Here is a 25,356-nt window from a genome sequence, read left to right on the forward strand (position 1 = left end):
TAGGGTTTACAGAGAATGGTCCGAAAAAGAAAAAACATCCAGTGAGCGGCAGTTCTGTGGGCGGAAATGCCTTGTTGATGCCAGAGGTCAGAGGAGAATGGCCAGACTGGTTCGAGCTGATAGAAGGGCAACAGTGACTCAAATAACCACCCGTTACAACCAAGGTGGGCATAAGAGCATCTCTGAACGCACAGTACGTCCAACTTTGAGGCAGATGGGCTACAGCAGCAGAAAACCACACCGGGTGCTACTCCTTTCAGCTAAGAACAGGAAACTGAGGCTACAATTTGCACAAGCTCATCGAAATTGGACAATAGAAGATTGGAAAAACGTTGCCTGGTCTGATGAGTCTCGATTTCTGCTGCGACATTCGGATGGTAGGGTCAGAATTTGGCGTCTACAACATGAAAGCATGGATCCATCCTGCCTTGTATCAACGGTTCAGGCTGGTGGTGGTGGTGTCATGGTGTGGGCAATATTTTCTTGGCACTCTTTGGGCCCCTTGGTACCAATTGAGCATCGTTGCAACGCCACAGCCTACCTGAGTATTGTTGCTGACCATGTCCATCCCTTTATGACCACAATGTACCCAACTTCTGATGGCTACTTTCAGCAGGATAATGCGCCATGTCATAAAGCTGGAATCATCTCAGACTGGTTTCTTGAACATGACAATGAGTTCGCTGTACTCAAATGGCCTCCACAATCACCAGATCTCAATCCAATAGAGCATCTTTGGGATGTGGTGGAACGGGAGATTCGCATCATGGATGTGCAGCCGACAAATCTGCGGCAACTGTGTGATGCCATCATGTCAATATGGACCAAACTCCCTGAGGAATGCTTCCAGCACCTTGTTGAATCTATGCCACGAAGAATTGAGGCAGTTCTGAAGGCAAAAGGGGGTCCAACCCGTTACTAGCATGGGGTACCTAATAAAGTGGCCGGTGAGTGTATATATATATATATATATATCAGGAGGTGAAGCATATAATACGCAAAAAAGGAATACGGCAGCTGTAATTAAACAGAGAAAAGGCCTGGCAGACAATCACGGACCGACTGAATGCAGAAAGATTTAAAAATATCTACCTACTAGGAAGTTGTACACTTTGTTTTAATTGCTTTTAATATGATTGTTTTATGTGTTGGTTTTATTGCTGTATCTGTGTTCGTGTGCTAAATGTGCTGGTTTTACTGCAAAGTGTCTTTGAGTAGCAACATGTAAAGCATTATAAAATGTAGGATTATTTAGCCTATACTTTGCCTTGAAAGTGAACAGAGGGAATTAATGTTCCTCTGGAAATGTACACAAAAGACTAGTTTCAAACCCGTATTCACAATGCAAGAATATGTGTTACAATATGCACAAATCTCAGTGGCCGGGCTTGAGGGTCTCCAGGGACTGGCCGGAACCAGGCCAGGCTCCGGCTGTGTGGCGCAACCCCCGACCCCACCCCCCCGGGCCGGATTCCAGACAGCCCCGTCAGGCGTCGTGGAGACGGGGGTGAAGACGGGGCTGGAGACGGGGCGGGCAGAGACAGGCGTCATGGAGAGGGGACTGGAGACGCTGTAGCCGAGCGTAGAAGGCGTAGGTGGCCTGGGGGTGGGCAGCCAGCTCCAGCACCTGCTCCCAGTGTGCCCCAATGAATGGGGACTGGGCGCTGGGCTCCACCTCCGAGGTCCAAGCGGGGCCCCGAGAGTGGCGAGGGCGGTGACAGGAACGCCGTCCGGGAACTCTGAGCGAGCCGGGGTTGGCGTTGAGCCGAGCAGCCAAATGCACGCTGAGTCATTTGATGGTCGCGTCATTTTGTCACGTGCGGCTGGTGCAGGAACCACTACAAAATAAAGCAAGACCCAAACCGTGACACTCTAGTGTGAATCACTGACCTCATTGGGCTATCTCAACACATCACTAGTGTGAATCACTGACCTCATTGGTCATTAACACATCAGATTTCAAATGTTTTTGTTTTTTTAAACTCAACTGTAAAAACGTTTTTTTGTTATACCAGATGCATACTTGTTCTTCTCACATTACATTCATCTCGCGATAGAAATTTGACATTGTTAAAATGGGTCCGCATTAACGTTGTTAATTTTGCGTTAGCACTAATATATGTGTATGTAGAATTATCTGTATATTAGTGTGTTTATCTGTATGTATATATATATATATATATATATATATATATATATTAGGGCTGTCAAAAATAGCGCGTTAACGGCGTTAATCAGCTGTTTGTTGTTAATTACGTCAATTTTTTTGACGCATTTCACGCATGCGCAGTGTGACAAATTATTCAGGTCAGTAAAGTGCCTCTTCCTCTAGGGAATGCACTTCATCCTATACAACACATTACTGCCACCTGCAGGCATATGTCAGGACGTCAGGTTCAGCAAGTCGTTTGCGCCAGAGACCCGCACCCCCCCCCCCCCCCCCCTCCCCGTTCTCGCGCAGCAGAACAGAGAAAAAAAGCTCCGCCCAGCAGAGCTTTGCTAAGAGCAGCGCTGAGGTAGAGGACCATCGGAGAGACCCGTAATACTGTTCTGAAACATGCGGAGGAAGGGAAGCCAATGCGATCTAAATCCTCCCAGGTATGGGAATATTTCACACTGAAATGGGGGTGGTAGCGGATTTCTTTGCAGCGCCAGTCGTTCTAATCGCCGCGCTCGACTTCAAGGTGTAACCTTTATTATTGTTCGGTCTGAAACGGCGCGCCCAGTGACGGGTGGTGCAGCAATATTGTTGTTCGGGTGGAAATCGGGAGAAAGGTCGGTCCGGGAGATTTTCGGGAGGGGCTTTGAAACATCGGGAGGGTTGACATGTCTGGTCATGTCTGGTCATCGCAGCCCTGAACCATCAGGAGCACAAACTCACAGCAGAGTGGGATAAACTGCAGAGGCTCGAGACCATTTCAGGTGTGATTAATCATGATTAATCCACTGAAAATTCTGATTAATTTGATTAAAATTTTTAATCATTTGACAGCCCTAATATATATATATACATACATAAGCATTCAATCGTAGATCTCCATTCTCAGGGCAGTCTTGCAAAATGATATGTGTTTTCTGGGAAGGGTTTCTTACGAGCATTGCAGTTTCTGTCCTACATCATGATGTCCCCAAGGAACCCTGAATAGGCCACATCCCTTCTGTCATCAATGATGAATTTGGTTATCTCATTTTGTATTATTCTTTAGTTAACATACATTTGTGAAAACAATTCCAACTCATTTGGTACCACAACTTCTTCCATCCATTATCGTTCCCTAATCCAAGGCCGGCCACTCTCCCCAGTGATGCTCTCTGGCTTTTACTAGGACATTGGAAGAGTTGGATGATGAAGAGGGCCTGTAAAATCAACACGATTGTTATTGTAGCGGGATGTCAGATAGCGACCCTCGTGCCTCCTAACTAAATAGGCGAATGATGAAGATGGTGGTGATTATGGTCTTCTCTTGAAATGAACCCATTCCAGTAGTAAATACGAGCCTACGTCATGATAAATGCGGCTGTGCTGGTGCTCAGGCACGTCGGTACGTCGCCCTTATGCCATGAACACAGAACAACAGTACACCGACATGTCCACGGAAGTGCGACAGCGCCCCGCCGCACGGCCCGCGAGCCGCCGGGGTGGAGTTTAACTCGGGCGGATAGGGAGGGGAACCGAAAGACGCTATCTGGCTTTTCCCCTCGCTCGAATCCTCGCTCTCTACCCGGAATAATCCCAAAACCTTCTACTATTTTGGTTTGTAAAGTCCGAGGGGCCGCCAGCGGGAGAGGATTCACGCGCTCAGGTCAGCTTCAATGTTTGTTTGTTTCAACTTTGAAAAGTTTCCACCATCCAAACAAGAAGCTCCTGACGTCAGCGTTCGACTTGACGTGGGAGCGAGGAACCTCCCGACACGTCCTTAACGCCGTTAGGCCGCAGCACAAAGTACCGAGTACGTGAAGCTAGTTAATGAATATTTAGGACACGATAGACCGCTCAGACCGCGGGATATTCCTGCCCCCACGCGCTCACGCACGTCAGTGTTGTGTTCACGTGTCCGTAGAGTAAGTCAGGACGTCTGGGATTCTGAGACACGTCGCTCGGTCAAAGTCTAAAGAGTTAATTCGTTGGGCTCGGTGCTGACCCACGGGCCGCTCCGCCTCGTTGTGACGTGTGCTACCTGGCCCAGAACTCACACGGTACCGTCTGTAGGGTCCGTTAGTTGTGGCTTGACACGGCTGGGCGTGTGTCAGACCAGCGAGAAGGGAAACGTAGCCTCCGGGTGTGAATTCCTGCCGCCCCGTGTCGTGCTGCTTACAGAACGGAGGAATGAGCTCGGAGAACTGGGATCGGGACCGGACTGGCAGGCCGGTTCCGATGTGAACAGCTGCCGGGGAGTTCTGTCTATCATGTTCGCCCATGAGAGGGCTGTGGCGCAGCCCCTTTGCGCGTTTACTCACTAAACTGCAACAGTTGCAGCGCAAACGTCTGAAACAGCTTCGTCTCAAGCGAGAGGTGTTTCAAACGGTCTCAAGTCAAGGCTCAAAAGCTTTAGATTCTTACATAATTAGTTAAAGTTAGTCATTGTTTTTCAAAATCTGCGATTATAAAATAGTTTTTGCACGGAGAAGATTGGACCAGATATATTAAAATTGACCGTTTCTCTTCTCAGATGAAACTTGATTCAAACTGCCAAACATGTACTCAGGAACCAAACGTTTTCAATGTGAGCATTCTACTGCTTTTTTATCAAATAGAAGAGTTTCTGTGACTTTCGTAAAACAGCTTAATGCTGTCTTTGTTGAGCTGTGTTGTTGAGAGAAGGAAAAAAAAAACTCAACCATTTCTGTCACTTTAGTTTAATTGTGTCTCTTCCACTCCAAGTGCACTTTGTAGGTTGCATTTCACGGACTCAGCGGTACCTTAAGGCCCTGGAGTGGTTTCGGGTACCTGGGATGTGTGTTGCCACCACCACTGTGTGTACCTGCTGTGCTACGGAGGCGATGCTTTTAGGCCTCAATATCACAGTTATTTACAAGTGGTTCACCACCATTAATTGGCGAAAAAGCACTTATTCCCATATATTCATCTGATTTGTAATTTTTTGTTTTTATTGGTTTACTGGTCAACCAATTGGGCAGCTGATGTTATCTGACGATGCCAGCTTATTACAAGATATTTACACCACATCATTGTTCTGAACCAATAATTTTGATTTAAAAATTCAAAAACGAATTGAGTCATTTTCTCTGCACCCTTAAAGCTACTGCACGATTAAAACATGGCAGTATCTCTACAATATTTTATTGTTTTTATTGTAAGGCATATTTACACATTACATCATAATTAATTCTCATGGATGCCGCTCAGACATTCATAAATACTTTTGTATCAATACTGTTAAAGTCATTTTGAGCGGTTATTATATAAACATCTTGCCATTTGTAGTTTGTGATAGTGTAATCATGTCTAATATCCATTCAAGTTGCTGTGAAAACATCTGCTTGAAATAACTCGGTGCCTCAGCAGTAGAGCAGAGTTTTCTATTTAATCAGGGGATTAGCAGCTCGGCTAATCCATGTCCTCCTGGCTATGAATTAGTTACTGATAGACAGGTGTCAGCGTCAGCTAAATGACATGTAATGTAATGTAATGTATGATAGCTGTGGTCATCATTGTGTGAATACATGAATAATGTGAGTTTAAGGACTGGTACCTAATGTATGTTAGCCCATAGCATTGTGAGCCTCACTAACCTTATTCACAATGTAACCTCATGATGTATCACCAAAAAGCATTCAAGCCAATATTCAAATTTCATGCATATTTTTACTTATCATGGGCCAGCGTTGATCAGCGGCAAACGTTTGTTCACACTATGATGGTTAGATGTGTAATTAATCCACACGTCCTGTGGAAGTGGGTTAGTTACACCACTATTTAGTGCTCCTTAGTGACTGCTGAGCCTCTAGAGGAGCAGCTCTGCTTGGGGGGCGTCATGGCCCACTCTCACACCAGTTAAGGAAACCTGCTTTTCATTCCAGCATGCTGCACAGAGACTGTGGTGTTTCTACTCAGCCATATTTGGTCAACACAACATGTGCTGCCACTGCAGCACAAGAAATTATTTGATTTAGGCTTGAGCCCAACCCAGAGCCTGTGTGCTGTCTGGGGAGGTGAGTCCTTCCCCCAAGAGCTCCACGCTCTCCAGATAAAAACAGCTTGAGCTTGAACTTGATCAGATTAGATGAAGCAGTAAGATTGATACGTCTTTGTTGTTTTGATCTTTGACCTGATTATTTTCATTATTTTAGGAAGGCTCCCTACCTAATTCACAAGCTAAAGTTGTGAGATGATGGGTTGCAGTTCTTCGTGAACGTTCAGGCTACCGTGCATCCTGCTGATTTATTTGGAGTCAGCACGACTGACATGTCAAACCGCTTTCTAGTTTATTCCAAGACAGCTTGACCTTCCCTTTCCACTGAGACCGCAGCTCACGAGTGAGTGTCTCTTTGGCCTGGAACACACTCATTGTTCCTCATTGGACAGTGGTATCCAATCATTGTACAGTTTGTGTTCATTGAAAAGACTAACAAGACAATTTGACCTGGTGTGGGGAATCGCACATTCAAACACGTTTACATTCAACACTGAGCTTAACACGGAGCTTCCTCAGCAGCACACGTGACATGACATGTTGAGTCACGGCTCCTCAAAATTTTATGACCTTTCTTTTGTCCAAATGCTGAAATCATTTTGGCAGTTTGGCTAACATGTTAGTAAAACACCTCGGCTTTCAGCATCACACTGTGGCCGAAAAAGCTTCATGTCGAGCCTGCTTTTTATTTCTGCTAAGCAAAACCTAAGCAATTTATTTATTATACATTTACCAGAAAAGGAGATGGCACGATTTAAATATGAAACATTACCATTATATGAAACTATCCAGCATCATATTAGCATTCAAAGCTCCACCATGATCAGACTTTAAAGTACATTTAAGTCTTTTGTTGTGCGAATTCCTCGTTTTGAAGTTAACATTTAAATGCAGGGCTTTTAATAATTTTACTATTAATGGATAATATTTTACTTTAGAAATAAAGTCTCATGCATATATGGCTACAGGATCATTTTCTACTTGAAGAAGACTTCATATTTCTTAATGAAATATTTTGTTATACACCTTAAATATGAGCCTATGCTGATTTTTGTAATGTATGTAACAGCAGCTGTCCAATCAGCATCCGGCAGACTTCCTGTGTGAACTCCCAATGAGAAGCGTAGTGTGTAAGTAAGAAGGCAGTGAAGGACAGAGCTCTTAGCATCCAGTCTCTGTTGATCTAAGTTTGAGTTTTGTGAGTCTGCTTGATCATCGAAAGCATTTCCAACGGAATAGGAACTGATTTGATGTCTGTGTTTCTAATGGCAACAGTTAAATTAATGTAAATAAATACAGGAAATGGCCCATGGTGTACATCGCAAGCAGCCTTGTTTTTGGTTGACTTCCCGGGAGTGATGATGTTATCATCCCTTTGCAACAGAATTCCTCCGTCTTCACATTCTCCTATTCTCTTGGGATTGGCGGCTTTTAGTAGTTGTGTTTGCTAGTGACCTACTGTACGGCCGAATAAAGCCCGTCTCCTGTCTCTCTTCTGCCTCTGTGCTCTCATGCTGGTATTCCAGAGGAATGCACCTTTGAATTCCTCTCCATGGCTGGAGGCAGTAGAGCAGCTCTACAGGCCTGTGCTCATGTTGCCCTGCTAAATATAAACCAGTACCTAGTACAATATATACCAGTACCTAGTACAATAACTGTTGAGACCCGCGGACAGATGCACAAAACCTGTGTGTAGAAGGGCAAAATTATTTCTGTCAGATCGGCAATGTGGAAAATACGCCTTATTTTGTGTTTAAATATTGAGCATTTCAGCTGTCACATGAGTGGAGAAACCATGGCCGACTCCATCACAGTAAGACCTGTGAGTGACAACAAGGACAACTTGGAAGAAGTGCAATTAAGAGACTACCAATAATTCTGGCCATTACTTAAAATACTTGGTTGTTCACAATGTAAGACCATCAGAGATCAGACAAACAAACATATGATGTCCCAATCAAATATTTTACTAAATATTGGCAGGTAATGATCACCAATAAAACTTTATTTTACATTGTGAAAGTCAACACTATGGGGCCAGGGATCAGCAGTGGTCTGTTACACCCCTATTTCAAGTATATAGAAAAACATTGTCTATTGGTAGTATATTAAATATATTGTCTGGATGACTGCTGGTACACACACGCCTTCCTCTGCCACTTTGTTAAATAAGGAGGAGGCAGAAATGAATATATTAGAGCACAAACCTACACTTCTGAAGAGGAGCACCATACCAACCTCAGTCCCATGACATCGCTCAGCCCCCCACTATGAGCTCAGGGCTGGACACGTGAAAAACACGCAATATAAGATACTGACACACTTGGTTGACTATCTGCGCCTTCACCAAGGTTTGGAATGAATATTCATCTGTAAGAAAGAGAAGCTATTCAAACAGAATGGGGAAATGGGGAAATTTCCTTTTACTGGAAATACAAAAATAACAAGAAACCCTGAACTTTTGTGCCATGGAAGCAACATAAAACCATGTGGATGCAGCTTGACTTACACCACTATTTGGTATTAGGGTTAGGATTATTTAATTTGTTCACCGTTTTCCCTGACTTTTGCAAAGAGAATGCCCACAGATTGGTCGGGTTGTTTGACCAACACATAGTGTACTTTCCGATAGGAGCGCTAGACTGTATCTCATGCTCTGCTTATGATCCGGGGATGGACTTGGCATGTGTTGTTGTGGCATGTTTTAGATAAGAGGTTATTATAATATTCCTCTGCAGGCTACAACAGAACAAGAGCTGGAGGACATGCGATAGAGTATCTGGCTGCTGACAGGACAGGATGACAGTTGACAGCCGTCACTTCACAGTGTTGGTCGGGACCAGACTGACAGTCGGGAAGCCGACTAAGATCCGACATGGATAATGTAACTCCTAGTATCTAACGTTAGAACGGGTACACCTTGAAATGTTAATGATGGCTGAGTACTAGTTAAAGGACACTCAGAGTCATCTCAGGGAAACAGGGAGACATGTCCTCAGGGAGACATGTCCTCAGGGAGACATGTCCTTTTTGAAAGAAAAGATGCCAGAAGGGAGATCTGGAAATACTTCGGGTACGAAGTATTTCTTATTTTATGCATTTTTCAGATCTCATAAAGTGGAAATGTCTGGGTAAAATATGATAACATTTAGTAAGATTTTTTATGATGCAACCTCAAAACTCAGGTGACGTAACACTTAACACACTCTAAGATGATACCTGGTTCTGTATTATCAATATGTTGCCCTGTCTCCAGTGTAGTCTTTGTCAAACTGAGTGTAATTGACTGCTGAGGACCTCAGTGCACTCTTCCTCATTGCTCTCAGCACTTCCTCGTTCAGTCAGGGTGGGGTGGCAAGCATTCACAGCACATTTTCTCTCCCTGTCTTCGCACTAACCAAACTGTAAGGGTGAAGTAGTTTTGCTTTTAACTCCTAAACTTTTAAGTCTAGTGATAAACTCGGAGGGGTTTGGATGAGTTGCTCATATCTCCCCTGAAGCCCAACCATTGTCTGCAGACAGGATGCGCTGCAATGAGTCAGCTGGGAGCATACAGACGCTGAAATGCCCTTTTATGGCAGCGATGGGCTTTTTCAAACAGGAAATGACATCAGTTCATTGAAAAGGGATCTCACAAGAAGGCTGTCATAGCTAAGTGAAGGAGGGTCTAAGTTAGTTGTTGGTGGAATACTAACCAAAGTGCTATGCAGCATTGACAGTGGCCTGCTTGTGTAGTAGCAGGAGGCCTGTGTGTGATGTTTCCATATTCTTATGATAAGCAACCTTTTTTCTGAACTTTATTTAATTTCTAAAAGGTAGTAATAAATGAAAACTCAAGCGTCAGTGCAAAAACACATTCACGTATTCAGCAGGAAGAAAACCATCTGTTGGTTACTGTATTAAAATCCGTTGCTATGACACCCCCAATCAAGCCAAATCAAACTCTTCAAATGTCAATAATGTTAAACTGTGCATTCACAAAAGGACTACTCCGATAATGGAGACTCTTGCATTTTGATGGGAACAGTTAGGCCTGTCACAATAACTACTACGTGGACCACATGAGCCATCTACTCTATCGAACCGCAGCAAAGGTCTTCACACTGACAAACTGGACTGACACTAGATTGTCTGAAACACTCTATACCTCTGGGCCATCATGTTTCATATTAGTGCAGTTTATTTAAATAGTGACTGTTGCAGTTTTTGGTTTGGTTATGGTGGTTTTAATGTTAGTTAGAATTACCATATATAACATTCCGAAATAATATTATTATACCAGCAGCATGAAATGGTTTTAAAATTGCAATAATTTTTTATTGCAATTATTTATGTGACAAGATGTAATATACTATGGTTGTAACCTGATCTTTATTTATTTTCTTCAGCCAGAGACACAAAGTCACAGCTCATCATCTGACGGGGCAGGAGGCCTGTCACTAAAACACCCTTTACATCAGGTATTTACGTTACTCTACTTTTAAAATCATTGATGGCAACCAAAGACCAACTAGAAAAAAGGCTCTTTTCACACTGCACTTGTTGAGATGTCATCTCCAAACAACTTTAAAGACACACCGTGTTTGTTTCTCCTGCTCAAAAAATCTTGATCCTCAACCTCACTCGTCAGCTGGGAATGACTCAACGAGCACCACTATTTCCTCAATAATGCTAATGAAATGTGGCACTTCCTTCTCATGCTAATTTCCATCAGTTTTCTCACACACCCATGCACGCAGGCACACAAACATACATTTAAAATCTATATTAAGTAGGAATGTGGTTAAAAGATGGTGAAACGACAATAATACCTCGCATCGTCACTTCTGACCCACTACATCTCTTCTCTTCTGGTTCTGCTATTTTTGTGGCATTATTCAGCTTGTGCAACCCCACACTACGGCACACAAGGTCCCTTGACGTCTGGTACCTTAGATTGCATCGCCTTGAAACATCTGAACTAATCAAAAGTATATTTTACGAGAGAACATATAAACACATCATGATAAGATGATTACCTTTACCTAATACTCATTTTCACTGAACAGAACCTGAACGCATCGGGATCTAACTAAACAGAACCTTCATATGTTAGCCGTTAGTGGTGTTGCTAACGTTATTAGCTCCCTTCATCTCAATCGAAACACAATGGTTGCTTAACAATGTAATTTTATCTGAGATCAGATACTGAATATTGGCAGATGAGGATCATCAGTAAAACTTTATTTCACACTGTGTTGGTTAACGTTAAACTAATGACTTCACGGATGAACAGTGGTCTGTATGTTAACTGGGGTCTGCACTATGAAACGTTAAGGGAGGGGCTGGAGATTAAGGCTGAATCACACTCCAAGCAAAGACTTTGGTTTGGGTCAGAACGGTTGATATGGAAACATTCCTGTGTGATTGATTTCTCTTAACTGCTTTATTCCTCATGCAGGTGTGACTCAGGCGGAGGTGCAGAGCAGCAATCATGGTGGCCCTGTCCCTAAAGATTGGTGTGGCGAATGTGGTGAAGACCATGCAGTTTGAGCCCTCCACCGTGGTGTACGACGCCTGCCGTATCATCCGGGAGAGAGTTCCTGAGGCGCAACTGGGACAGCGTGAGTTCTGGCTCTTCCCACTCCCCACACATATATTTCTACTCCAGTTAAAAGGCGCCGATAGGCTTCGTCAGAGCTGCTTGTCCGGTGGTTTTAAAAACGACACAACCTGCGGTCCATAGAGTGGAGGGCACAAGGCAGTGTGTCAAAGCAGATGAAAAGTGGCCTGATGACCTTTGTCTGGGTGAATACAAGCTCTCTGCTCCACAGACTTGTTCAGTTCATGTTTTATTACAGAAACAGAAACAGAGAGTCAGAGCTGTTACCTCTGACTTTTACTAATTCCAACGCTTGTTTCTACTCTACAAACATATGGCATGGTGCAGTTCTGGTCTTACTATATTTCAAACGTGTGACCTGAAATGTTTGGAGCAGATGTATGTGTTGAAACATAAATACTGACATAGTCAACATGGACAGGGAAGCTTTTTCACACTTATTGAATGCACAAGTCCTTCAAATAATAATGCTAGTAATAACAGCTCACAACTGGCTGAATAGCCACATATGCATGTAAGCCAAAAAACACACAGCCAGTGACTCACACAATGTTTACATCTGCAGCCAATGACTACGGGCTGTTTCTGTCTGATGAAGATCCAAAGAAAGGCATTTGGCTGGAGGCAGGAAAGGCCCTGGACTACTACATGTTGAGGAATGGGGTGAGTCACTGCACACACATGTTCCTCCCGTGTTGCATTTCTGAGGTACTTTGCTAAAGAGTGGTTAAGGAGTTAACGTATGTGTGTGTGTGTGTGTGTTTATTCATTCAGTAGCATGATGATTATGATTAAATGAGGGGGTCAATGGCCTATATTATCTGGGGATGTCAATCCATTTAAAAAAATAAATAATAATCTCACATTTTGAAATTCATTAATCTCGAATTGTTGTTTTTATGTTGTTTTTAATGACTGTTTTTCTAAATTTTAGTACAAGTAAAGAGTCCATCACTTAGAAAACATGTATTTTAGACGCTGTTGTTTAATTGTTCATGTTATTTTAAACACAAAACTACACAAATTTGATCATTTTGGAGGCAGAATTCCACCGGGTAGAACATGTTGAACTAGCAACTCTTCCAACTCTGGCTCTTGATGCCTTCAGGGGTCTGCAGAGTTTTCTTTCAGCAGGCCTATAGAGCCGTTGTGTACAACAGATACCGGAAGCATACCCTAATTTACTGAACCCTTTCCTAACGTAACAAGTGTCAGGTACTGCTTGTGCCAGTTGGTCCGGCCGGAGTTAAAATAGTGCCGAAAGATGTTGACAGCATCTGGTTTCTCATGCAGATGCTATTAGCACCCTGCTATTAGCACCCTAGGGTGAGAAACTGACAGAACCGTTTGCCTCTGAGTCGGGCACAAATTAGATCCTGTATGTGTACATGTATCCTCCTGTATGCTGTGTGTAGTGTCTTAAAACAATGATAAGAATTATAATAAACAAGTAATATTATATGCTTCTCACTGGACTGAAACTTAAGTCCTAAGTTTGACACATTATTCATCTTCCAAATCCAAGCCTTCTGGCCATCTAGCTAATGCTAAATGAAGAAGCATATTGCACTCCGTGTGAAAAGACTAATTTGATCTGTGGAACTATTCTCCCCCGGGTGACACTCTGATATCAGAATCAGTTCTGGTCTGTTCCTGAGTGTTTTGGATCATCAGTCCTTTTGGCATCTTATAACACAGAACTACGGACGTGTCTCTTTTGTCGATCAGGACACTCTGGAGTATAAGAAGAAGCAGAGGCCCCTGAAGATCCGCATGCTGGACGGCACGGTGAAGACCGTCATGGTGGACGACTCCAAGATCGTCAGTGACATGCTCATGACCATCTGTGCTAGAATAGGTCAGCTCTGACACCTGGACATCTCCTAGAGTTGTTCTGGCGAAAGGATGTCTGCTCATTGGCTCCACAACGAGCAATGTTGTTGCCTGTGTTTGACTCATTACTTAATGTGTGCTTGAACTGCAGAGTGAAAATAAAAAGGTGCAGTAACCGGTTTGTTCTTCAGGCATCACAAACTATGATGAGTACTCGCTGGTGAGGGACATTGGAGAGGAGAAGAAGGAGGAGACCACGGGCACGCTGAAAAGAGACAAGACTCTGCTGAGAGACGACAAGAAGATGGAGAAGCTGAAGCAAAAGCTCCACACAGATGATGAGTGTAAGACAAACTCGAGCCCCCACCCTCACCTTTAGGCCAGTATGCGAGGTCGACCAATAATGTGCTTTCACTCCTGTTTGTGTTGGATTACATTGATTTGTTGAGCCTGATGGCGTGAATATATTGTTAATATTGTGTTGACAACTTTACTAGTTCCCTCCTCTGACACGCAACTACCTAATAGATCACTTCCTTTTGGCTTGAATATACATGACATGAATAATCGACCAGAAGATATAATAATAAAAAATCCACCGTTTTATTATGAATGTGAGAAAAGTTAAATTTTCCAATTAGCCTTGTGTTGCAGTAATCGCACTAGAGTAGAGCCAAGTTCCAATCTGGACTGATTGGTTGCTGAAACTATCAACACACTGCACGTTGTACCTGCTGTATATGAGCAGTAAACAAGCCTGCAGCACTGAATCGCCATCCTATTGTCAGGTTTATAGACCACATCAACACACTTCACAGAAGGTCTTTGGACCAGCAGGTCTTCCCTTTTCCTGAGTCACTTTGTTTTCCTCAGTGAACTGGTTGGACCACGGTAGGACGTTGAGGGAACAGGGTGTGGAGGAGACGGAGATGTTGCTGCTGAGGAGGAAGTTCTTCTACTCGGACCAGAATGTGGACTCCAGAGACCCTGTCCAGCTCAACCTGCTCTACGTACAGGTGCACACACTACTCCATTTGTAAATCTCTTGGAGCAATCTCTTTTCTTTTCCACCTTCCTCGTTGAAGGGATTTTAAATGAACCAGGGATGCTTCAATAGTTTAATTTTGCATTCAAAATGTATTCTATTTTTAGAATCTACCATTTTAGAAAGTATTTTCCTTTTTCTTTTCCTGTAAACACTCTATGCAGGCACATGTAACACGGCTTCATGAGCAGATTAGAGGCTGTTCAACGTCGAGGGTATACACATGCACAAAACTCCTACAGCCACCGGGTGCTAAGAGAATAAAAACAGACCATAGATCCTGTTTTAGTTTTAGTAGTATTTAGTTGTAATCCTGATTTTGTGTGTGTGTGTGTTTGTGTTGGCAGGCCCGGGATGACATTCTGAATGGATCACATCCAGTCTCCTTTGATAAGGCCTGTGAGTTCGCCGGCTATCAGTGTCAGATTCAGTTTGGTGACCACAACGAGTCCAAACACAAGCCCGGATTCTTAGAGTGAGCACTGCCTTCTCATTCACATGTTTTCTTTTTGTTGTTCAATCCATTGTCATTTGACATCTGGTCCTTGAGGCTTGTTGGATCCTAGTTAAACTCTTTCCCCTTCAGTTTAAAGGAGTTCCTGCCCAAAGAGTACATCAAAAACAAAGGGGAGAAAAGGATCTTCCAGGTAAGAGGAGCTTCCATGTCTGTGTTCTAAGTTGTAGGAGATTTAGTGGGAGCGCCATGTTGAAACTGAAATTTACATTATTGAGTTTCAAAATGTCTGCCGAGAGGAAGCTTTGGCATTTGGGGGAGGCATTATAAAGCTATATCTTAAACTTATGTTTTGCAAAAATGTAACCATCTTTTTGACGACAGGAAACGCTTGTTTATGCAGCACAGCTCAAAAGTAAAGCAGCATCACATGCCCATTAGTCCTAAGAAGTGTGAGAAAGATGCCTTTAATGCTACACTGAGTGGATTTACCTGTCTGATTGTGACTCATCTCTGCAGGCACACAAAAACTGTCAGAACATGACTGAGATCGAAGCTAAAGTCAGCTACGTGAAGCTGGCCAGGTCTTTAAAAACCTATGGAGTGTCTTTCTTTCTGGTCAAGGTGAGAGCCACTCAACGTCTCATATCCAAGAAGTGGAAACACGGCGTCTTTCCTTGAACATAGAAACAGTCAACGTTATACAGTATGCGCAGAAGTTGATGTGGTTTATATAGGTAGTCTTTCAACATGGGGAATGAATCCAAACAAACCCATCCGATGTCAAACATCAAGTTTAGTTCTCAGGAAGCTAAAGCTGTTCACCTCCAGTGATAAAGTGACAGTTTATGGATAATCATGTGTGAGGTTTGCACGCTGTGTATTTGTAGATATGCAACAAAATGTTTTGAACATAAAATAAAGTCTATTAACGTGGATCTTTTTTAAGGACATTCCAACCGTTTACTTGAACCATAATCACATTCTAGCATCATTCTGTCTTCATTCTCTGCAGGAGAAAATGAAGGGTAAGAACAAACTGGTGCCTCGTCTGCTTGGAATCACCAAGGAGTGTGTGATGAGGGTGGACGAGAAGACCAAGGAGGTGATACAGGAGTGGAACCTGACCAACATCAAACGCTGGGCTGCCTCTCCCAAGAGCTTCACCCTGGTGAGTTCACTTTCCTTCCCTCGCCTGTGCTTACAGTTTGTGGAGTGTGAGAGAATAACATGATGGATCCTTGCGGCGTGTCCAGGCTCGGCGAGCACCGAGGGATGATCACATGCTTGCTCTGGCTGCGTAAATGAAGGCCTCAACATGTGCGGTCCTGCAGGTGCTTAGAGAGCAAATGAGTAATAACATGTCACAAATCCTGCACACCTACATGTTCACACCTGTGAGAAGCCTATATAGAAAACATATTCACATGTCTGAAGTTGGAAGTATAAAGTATTTTCTTAACTTGGAAGCAAACGCAAGAGGGGGGAGTTAGTCAGCAGGACGGGGGGGGGGGTCACCTCGCCGGCCGGCGTGGCCGCAAATGGAGTGAGACAAAGACAAGCGGTTGTGATCGTCTCAATGTCCTGGCCATTCAGCCGTGAGATGTCTACAGCGTCTTCATTTCGATATTGCAATTTTGAAGTTTCTTCAAACTGCACACAGACTAATTTAGTTTGATAGATTATTCGACATCGGCTCACTTTTTGGATACACAAGGGCCATGTTGCAGCCAGGCTGTGATCTAGCATTTATTCAGCATTAACCCAGCTGTGAGCCAACATTGATCCTGTGACCAATAAAGACTTAAAAAGGAGGTGCAGAGGAATCCCACTACAATGAAAATATTTCTGTGCAGGTCTTTACTGACAAAAAACTCCATACACAGCAAAAATAGCACAAGCAGACTTGACACACTGGGGGAAAAAGCAAAAGGCGTGGCAACAAAAACAGACAAAAAACGATCAAGGCTAGTAAAAATCCAACAACACGATAAGGTAATCGCTGACTTGATACACACACAAACCAGGATCGGATGGCTGATAACGGGAAATGGATGGAGTGACTGGTTGGGGATTAAGTATGGGTGGGGGTGATGACTAAGTGAATTCTGGTGAGGTGGAAATAAGGGGGTGGAAAACGAAACAGACAGGAAGTAAAGTTGTGGTTAGGATAGGATATGTGCTAAGAAAAGAAAATGGGAAGTAACACTGGGTTGAATTAATTGGGTTGTCACAGATGCAACACCACGTTTAAGACCAATGAGAATGGACTCCCTGCATGGGTCCATCTTTCCATCCCAGGATGTCATTTTTCTGCTTGTAGGACTTTGGAGACTACCAGGATGGTTACTACTCTGTGCAGACCACTGAGGGAGAGCAGATAGCGCAGCTTATTGCCGGATACATCGACATCATCCTGAAAAAGGTAACGTCAGCTTTGTTAGGAAACCAACAGTGTTCTGTACAATTTTCAGTTTTGTATTCTGTTCACTGAAATTGGACTTTGTGTTTTTACAAAAAATATTATATTGTTTGGTATCTTAGAGCTATGTTTTCTTTGTTTTAAATCTAGAATATCACAAATCCATAATTATATTCTGTCATCTGATCCATGTTACTTGGGTTAATGTTCGGTTATAAATCATTTCAGTGACTGTGTATGTTGTGTCCACTGAAGTCTTTACTGACTCCACTTTGAACAGAAAAAGAGCAAAGACCACTTTGGCCTGGAGGGAGATGAAGAGTCAACCATGCTGGAAGACTCTGTGTCACCCAAAAAGTATGTGTGTTTCTTATCCAGAAACCTATGATTGTTATTAATTACAGACATTGTATGTTTGGTACTGGTAATTGGTACTTGTTTTTGTAGTTGTTGACAAATTCTTAGTGTCTAGTTGTTATAATCAAAAGCAACAAAATGCCAATACACTGATCGGGCTGCTCCATGGGTGTGTGCTCGCAGGAGTCAGTGGCCCAATCCCAATGTCCCCCCTAAACCCTTAGTGTCACCATGACAACATCAGAAAATATCATTATAATTTTGGGTATTTATTTTATACTTTTACTCTAACATTTGTTTTGCCTCTCAGGCTCTCTCCCTTAGGAGGGATATATAAAATAATGTTCTACTGTTTTTTTTTTAATCCAAACTGACTTCTTTGATGACAAAGTAATATTTATGAATAAATCCGTAAATATAGTCTGATTTCATGTTTCTTTCTCCATCTTTAATCCTCAACGTCTAAATGTGTACATTTCAATATGACGCGTGTGCCGTCCTCTTTGTTTACATTTTTTTTACATCTGGTAATATACCGTATAACCCTCAGTCCCCAGGAATGCGCCTCAAGTCTGTCAGTCTGTAGGGGTGAAGATTAGGATTGGCCCACTGAGCACTGGAGCAACTATCTCTACCACCCAGTTGTGCTGGAGGACACCATTTAACATCAATGTGGCTTCTCTTGGCCTTTCCATCACTGCAGGTCCACGGTGCTACAGCAGCAGTTCAACAGGGTGGGCAAGGTGGAGACTGGCTCAGTGGCCCTGCCCGCCATCATGCGCTCAGGAGCCGGAGGCCCAGAGAGCTTCCAGATGGGCGCCATGCCTCAGGCTAAACAGCACATCACCAGTGGACAGATGCACCGAGGACACATGCCCCCACTGGTAAAGCAAATGTCACAGAGGGGTTAATTGACAGATAACACTCTAACTGCATCTCTTATGTACTGGAAAGAACTCAATCTAGGTACATAACCTACCTGGACTTGATGATTTCCTGTTTCACATGAGTAATCATAGTGGATGTCATCTGGAATTTAGACCGATGTATTTATTTGATAACAAATCAATTTCTTTTCCAATATATTGTTTATTTAAGGTGAATACATTTGTTTTTACTTCGGGTATTTTAAAAAGTCACATTTCCCTGATGTAATTTAGGAACTGATGACGGGATGGCTGGGTCAGAGTGGGAAAAAGATACAAAATATAGTGTTTTATAGTAGCCATTTTTAGCCTTAAATAATCATCAGAGGTTAAGGTGAGCTCAGAACCAATCCTTTTCTTTTAAAAACCATAACTTTTTCTAAATCTCTAGTGATTTTTTTAATATTCCATATGATATCTTATTGTAAACAAATCTCACATGCTTTTTTTAGTGTGTCTAAAGCCATGGTATAAAAGCAATAATAACCAGATGTATTCAATTTGAGGAGAAACACATTGTAGAAACATCCACTTTGATAATGGACTGTACTGTAATAATGCTGCAATAGAACTGTTGGAATCAGATTTCACTTGACATGCGTAAATATATTTTCCAATTAGTTTTACAGGATTTACATTTTCAGTAGCAATAAAGGGGCGCAGGGCTGAGAGTCTCGCACTTTTCAATACTTGAATTCTAGACTATACACAGAGAAGACACACGTGATGTTTTTTTTGTGTCCACAGACTTCAGCACAACAAGCCTTGACTGGAACCATCAACTGCAGTATGCAGGCTGTGCAGGCGGCCCAGGCCTCTCTGGATGACTTTGATACCTTGCCTCCACTGGGCACAGATGCTGTAAGATGGAATGGTCCTTGGTTCTTAGCCTTAGTGCATTAGTTTGAATAGTATGTGATTCTGATCTTTGTTTCCTTTTCATATAGGCATCCCAAGCCTGGCGTAAAAACAAGATGGATGAGTCCAAACATGAGATCCACTCCCAGGTTGATGCCATCACAGCAGGCACTGCATCCATGGTCAACCTCACTGCAGGTAGAAACACTGTTCTTCACCAAACCTTCTTAATGCTGCCAGTATGAATGGAACTGTCGGCTAAACCCTCCTGTTGAGCACCGTGGAGTAGACTTTACCAGGGGGACTGAGTAGTGTGATACCCCTGTAATAGGGGTGACAGTGGCGCATGGAGTCGAGGGGGTGGGTCGGTAACCGCGGGGTTGCAACTGCTCTATATCCCATAAATCACCCCAAACACTGTACGCCAAAACCACCACACAGGAACAGCTTCTTTCCACGCAGTCACTCTGATGAACTATTAACCAGACACCTCCATCTGCACTACTCGCACTACATATTTATATTGAACATATCAGTAAATGTTTATGCTTAGTTTTTGTGTTCTATTTTGTTGTCTTCATTTTTTTTTTTTTTCAGTTGCTATTTGTACATCTGAGAGCAATGTGTAACCGGAGACAAAAGAGCTACAACAAAAACCACGCCCTGAACACTGTGGAAATGAGTTCCTTCACCTCACGCATGTTCCTCTGGGGTTCACACAGCTCTATCTGTCCCCAGGTAACCCAGCAGAGACGGACTACACAGCGGTGGGTTGTGCTGTGACAACCATCTCCTCCAACCTGACAGAAATGTCAAAGGGAGTGAAACTGCTGGCAGCGCTCATGGAGGATGAAGGAGCAAATGGGCAGCAGCTGCTAGGGGCCGCAAAGAATCTGGCCTGTGCCGTGTCCGACATGCTGAAGACCGCCCAGCCTGCAAACACGGAGGTACACCACCAAACTACAAGGGACCCGCAGATATGCCATGTCTTTACCCTTTGAGTTTGACCGTGTGTGTCCTTGATGATATTACTTTTAGCCTCGTCAGATCCTGCTGCAGGCTGCAGGAAACGTTGGCACCGCCAGCGGAGAGCTACTTTCTCACATAGGAGAGATGGACAAGGATCCTCAGTTCCAGGTGTGGCTTCCCTAACTTCTATTCACTCCCTGTTGGGGGGAGGGGCATTCTCACGTAGTGTGTAGGTCTAAAAAGAAAAGCCTCAAGGGGAAACGGTCTATGTGGATTTAGATGCTGTGATACTGGACCTTGGAAAAATATCCAAACTTATCTATGAGACCAGAGGTCATCTTAAAGGAATACAAAACATTTATATAAATGTTCACTTTGCCATGCAATGTAGATGCTCATTCAAAAAGCAAGTAACTTTTCTTTTAAAATGTCTTTGAAGTTGTGGATTTGGCCCCATGACGCTTATTTTGAAATGAACCATAAAATGTTTATTTTTCCATTAGGACTAGTGCCTGTTATAAAACTGCATCCTCTGTTTCGTGTCCATATTTGACAGTTTCTAGGTAAAGGATCTTTCAGGGGTGCCAGATGGAAGGTCAACTCTTATTGTCAAATGCTGGTAACCAATGTGTCCTTAAGACAAACAATTCATTCTAAAAGGCCAATCAAAGCAATCTAGTAGCAAGCAATCCAGTCAAACAAAATCCTAATCCAGATTGTCAATCATTGTTCATTTCCAATCCAATTCGCTCTAATATGACTCAGCGCTAGTTCATACAGTGGGAGAGGGGTTTTATCTTTAATCCTCCTCCAGGTCCTCAATTGTAGTTTTACAGCTTGTGTGTTCTTAAGTTAAGGGACAATGAGTGCTGTAATGGCTTGAATAAATTAGAAGAAATGTGACCCCAGTGAGAATCCTGCTGCCTCTCTGCAGGTCGAGTTCAGCTCAAACTGTAACGAGGCTGCAGCAATCTCATTAAGTGGGCTTTTTTATTTATCTGGAACAATATACTGCTATTAACAATAACTGATGATTTTTCAAATTGAAATATTGACATGACCATAATAATACGCCTATGATGGTAATGTATTTAATCATTGAATAATCACACAGTCATGGTTACAGACCTTTTCCTTTCATCCCTACAGGGGATGCCTGAGTTCAAAGGGCTTATTGGAACTGTGATTATGTGAAAGAACCCATGTGGGAGATACAGGCTAATCTCATTTGAATTAACCAACTTTCCAACAATTTAATCAATGCATTACTCATTTCAGATTTCAATCATGTACTGTGCATAATTCATTGATAATCTCCAAATTCCAAGTCTTCAAATCTTTACATTTTCATTAAAAAGTGATGCTAACTGGTGTGTGTGTGTGTGTGTGTGTGTGTGTGTGTGTGTGTGTGTGTGTGTGTGTGTGTGTGTGTGTGTGTGTGTGTGTGTGTGTGTGTGTGTGTGTGTGTGTGTGTGTGTGTGTGTGTGTGTGTGTGTGTGTGTGTGTGTGTGTGTGTGTGTGTTTGCTGCTACCAGGACATGCTGATGCATCTGGCTAAGGCTGTGGCTAACGCCGCAGCAGCCCTGGTGCTTAAAGCTAAGAACGTAGCCCAGAAGACAGAGGACTCCGCCCAGCAGAACCGGGTCATAGCTGCAGCCACTCAGTGTGCTCTGTCCACATCTCAGCTGGTGGCCTGCACCAGGGTGTGTAGTGCACCTGAAATATTGTATATATGTACTCCGTATTCACCTTCTGGAGGCTGACGAGAACATAGTGTATGTGAATGCAGTCTGAGTTCATTTTGTTCTTTTATCTAATCACTCGTCAAGGTGGTGGCACCAACCATCAGCTCCCCAGTGTGCCAGGAGCAACTGATTGAGGCAAGCAAGCTGGTGGCCAAGTCAGTTGAAGGCTGTGTGGAGGCGTCACAGGGGGCCACCAATGACGAGGGCCTCCTGAAACAGGTGGGCGTGGCCGCCACCGGGGTCACTCAGGCCCTCAATGAGCTTCTCCAACACATCAAACAGTATGCCAACGCAGGCCATCCAATCGGGCGCCACGGGGAAGCCACCGATCGGATTCTGGATGTCACCGAGAACATCTTCAGCTCGATGGGAGACGCTGGTAAGTGAAGGCAGCTGTAGTCAGGACCATGAGGCCATCCATCCATCTTTCCATCTGTCCTTCAGATTAACACACCTTGACAGCTGTTGTTTAGACGTTTCTACAGTTTGCTGTGACTCCTCAAAGTCTGTAAGAGGATTTATACCTCGATACGCTCACTATACCAGAAACAACATAATACTCTCATGAGAAAATAGCAACATGCTATAGATGCACTTCACAAAACTCCTGTCATTTAACCCTTCAGGGGAGATGGTCCGTCAGGCTCGTATCCTTGCCCAGGCCACGTCGGATCTGGTCAACGCCATCAAGATGGACGCAGAGGGAGAGTCTGACCTGGAGAACTCACGCAAGCTGCTTTCTGCCGCCAAGTTGCTGGCTGATGCCACCGCTAAGATGGTGGAGGCTGCTAAGGTCCGCCTTTTGTCTCTCTCTTTCATCTTGTCTGCCCTTGATACAACGACCAGACGTCCTCGTTTCCACTGGCCTGTTTGCTGAATGTGTGTGATCTGTGTGTGATTCGCCCCAGGGGGCAGCGGCAAACCCAGATAGTGAGGAGCAGCAGCAGAAATTGCGAGAGGCTGCTGAAGGTCTCCGCATGGCCACCAACGCTGCAGCCCAGAATGCTATCAAGAAACGGCTGGTGAACAAGTTGGAGGTAAAAAGAAAGGAGGCAGAGCAAATAAGTCCTCTGAGCTACACTGACCACACACGACTGTGTTTAGTGTTCCCTGCTTAGAAAGATTTGAATCATAAGAGGAAGATGGCTCAACAAGTCCTCCATTGGGTAGTAAAAGTCCAAAAACAGAAAGAGGAATGGTTTGGCCCATTACGCGACTCTTGAATTATATATGAGGAAGTTTTAAAACACTTGCTCCACAGCAACTGACACAATCAGTATAAATCAAAAGCTCTTCCCTGTAGCTTTAACTTGAATCATGTTCTCTTTGTAGGCCTATGCCATGTGCTAAATGTGACATGTCTATTCTGTGTCCCTGCAAGCCCTTCACCTAAGGCGTTTACCAAGCATCCATGTAACACTTTTCAACTGAACAAGTAAAATTAAATACGTCCGTTAGTAAGCAATGGTCGCTAATTAGGATTAGTCTCCGTTAGCTCCCGTGGACGACGACCGCTTGACCGATTAGGCCCCCTTGATGGATCTAGTGTTGGCTTACAAGCTGCCGATATAGTTCCATCTATTTAATTAAGTTGTACATTACTATATAAGCTATTTCATACAGACAGATAGATGCATGTCTATTCCCTGTTTCCTGTCAGAATGCAGCCAAACAAGCGGCAGCGGCTGCCACACAGACCATAGCTGCTGCCCAGCACGCTGCCTCCTCCAACAGGAACCAGGCTGCCCAGCAGCAGCTCGTCCAGAGCTGTAAGGTAAGCACTCTCACTAGTAGCTTCTGTCTGTTCATGACACAACAAACGTGACGGTTGGTTAGTCCCGTAATTCTGTGTTGTATCTTTTCATATCTTTAATTGCATCCTTTCAAATCAGCCAAATTATTGGATGATTTGACCTATATTAAAATCACAATAGATTGATTAAGGGACATTCTATGTTACATGACATCAAATACAGGTCAGTATCTGAGTGTGAAGGTGTGTATGTGTGTTTGACCTCAGGTGGTGGCAGAGCAGATCCCTCAGCTGGTTCAGGGAGTCCGAGGCAGCCAATCTCAGCCCGACAGCCCCAGCGCTCAGCTGGCCCTCATCAGTGCCAGCCAGAACTTCCTGCAGGTGACCTTCACATCATCACCATCATATACTCCGTGAACCGGGGAAACGAATCCAAGTTTTACCAAAATAGCTTTTCAGCAGTACAGTAACAGGGCAGCAGACTTCTACCTGACCTTGTGGATTTGGACCGCTATGTACGTTCTTTGTTGAGTTAATACTTTGTCTCTTACTCTCTACAGCCCGGTGCAAAGATGGTAACAGCCTCCAAGGCCACAGTTCCCACCATTAGTGACCAGGCCTCAGCAATGCAGCTCGGCCAATGTGCAAAGAACCTGGCCAGTGCCCTGGCTGAGCTCCGTGCCACCACACAGAAGGTACTACACAGCTCCGCTTTTTATCATATTATCCATGTCAAGTGGACTCTCCAGAATTCACTGACATGCTTTTAGGAATTACAAAGTGAGGGGTTTGTATAACTTTATATACATTCTACAACTAGAATGGTTGTGGGCTTTTACGTGCGCCGTAGTGAAGGTACTGATACGGTCTGTGAAGTCCTTGATACTCAATTCAATATGCCCAAAAAGACCTTCATACATTTGCTCCCAATTCATTACTAGTACGAATACTGCAGCGGTAAGCCAGTGTTGGGAAAGTTCACTTTCTACATGAACTAGTTCAAAGTTCAGTTCACAAATTTTAAAATGAACTAGTTCAGTTCATAGTTCAAACTTATATATTTGAACTAAGTTCACAGTTCCAACTAGTTCAGTTCTTTTTTTTCCATATGTTGCTGCAAGCTATTATGTTTCTAAATTATTGCCACAGCCCATATAGAACCACAGAACAATTATTTTATCAGTTATAACACTGAAGCTATGCATCTGATTAAATCTTCATATCCAATTTTGAATCC

The 25,356-nt window shown here is 43.5% G+C and overlaps 1 protein-coding gene across 2 annotated transcripts in view; it reads left to right on the plus strand.

The window, feature by feature from the left end:
• Positions 1-3,552: 3,552 nt before the first annotated feature.
• tln1 (talin 1) overlaps positions 3,553-25,356 on the plus strand; it is a 59,924-nt gene continuing 38,120 nt past the window's right edge. The window contains exons 1-26 of one of the 2 annotated variants that reach the window (XM_037484767.2): positions 3,553-3,803; positions 10,544-10,615; positions 11,596-11,758; positions 12,323-12,420; positions 13,486-13,615; positions 13,782-13,934; positions 14,464-14,606; positions 14,983-15,110; positions 15,222-15,282; positions 15,609-15,713; positions 16,105-16,260; positions 17,413-17,514; positions 17,792-17,868; positions 18,572-18,752; positions 19,542-19,655; positions 19,742-19,850; positions 20,391-20,599; positions 20,691-20,789; positions 21,178-21,240; positions 22,157-22,324; positions 22,451-22,745; positions 22,993-23,159; positions 23,275-23,403; positions 24,027-24,140; positions 24,387-24,500; positions 24,680-24,814. In XM_037484767.2, coding sequence (XP_037340664.1) covers positions 11,629-11,758; positions 12,323-12,420; positions 13,486-13,615; positions 13,782-13,934; positions 14,464-14,606; positions 14,983-15,110; positions 15,222-15,282; positions 15,609-15,713; positions 16,105-16,260; positions 17,413-17,514; positions 17,792-17,868; positions 18,572-18,752; positions 19,542-19,655; positions 19,742-19,850; positions 20,391-20,599; positions 20,691-20,789; positions 21,178-21,240; positions 22,157-22,324; positions 22,451-22,745; positions 22,993-23,159; positions 23,275-23,403; positions 24,027-24,140; positions 24,387-24,500; positions 24,680-24,814 — 3,180 coding nt within the window. In that variant the 5' untranslated portion in view covers positions 3,553-3,803; positions 10,544-10,615; positions 11,596-11,628. The remainder of the gene's footprint in view (positions 3,804-10,543; positions 10,616-11,595; positions 11,759-12,322; positions 12,421-13,485; positions 13,616-13,781; positions 13,935-14,463; positions 14,607-14,982; positions 15,111-15,221; positions 15,283-15,608; positions 15,714-16,104; positions 16,261-17,412; positions 17,515-17,791; positions 17,869-18,571; positions 18,753-19,541; positions 19,656-19,741; positions 19,851-20,390; positions 20,600-20,690; positions 20,790-21,177; positions 21,241-22,156; positions 22,325-22,450; positions 22,746-22,992; positions 23,160-23,274; positions 23,404-24,026; positions 24,141-24,386; positions 24,501-24,679; positions 24,815-25,356) is intronic. The other variant, XM_037484768.2, reaches the window with a different exon arrangement.

The sequence above is a fragment of the Pungitius pungitius genome, chromosome 18 (genome assembly GCF_949316345.1).
Source record: "Pungitius pungitius chromosome 18, fPunPun2.1, whole genome shotgun sequence".
In the NCBI taxonomy this organism is placed as follows: domain Eukaryota; kingdom Metazoa; phylum Chordata; class Actinopteri; order Perciformes; family Gasterosteidae; genus Pungitius; species Pungitius pungitius.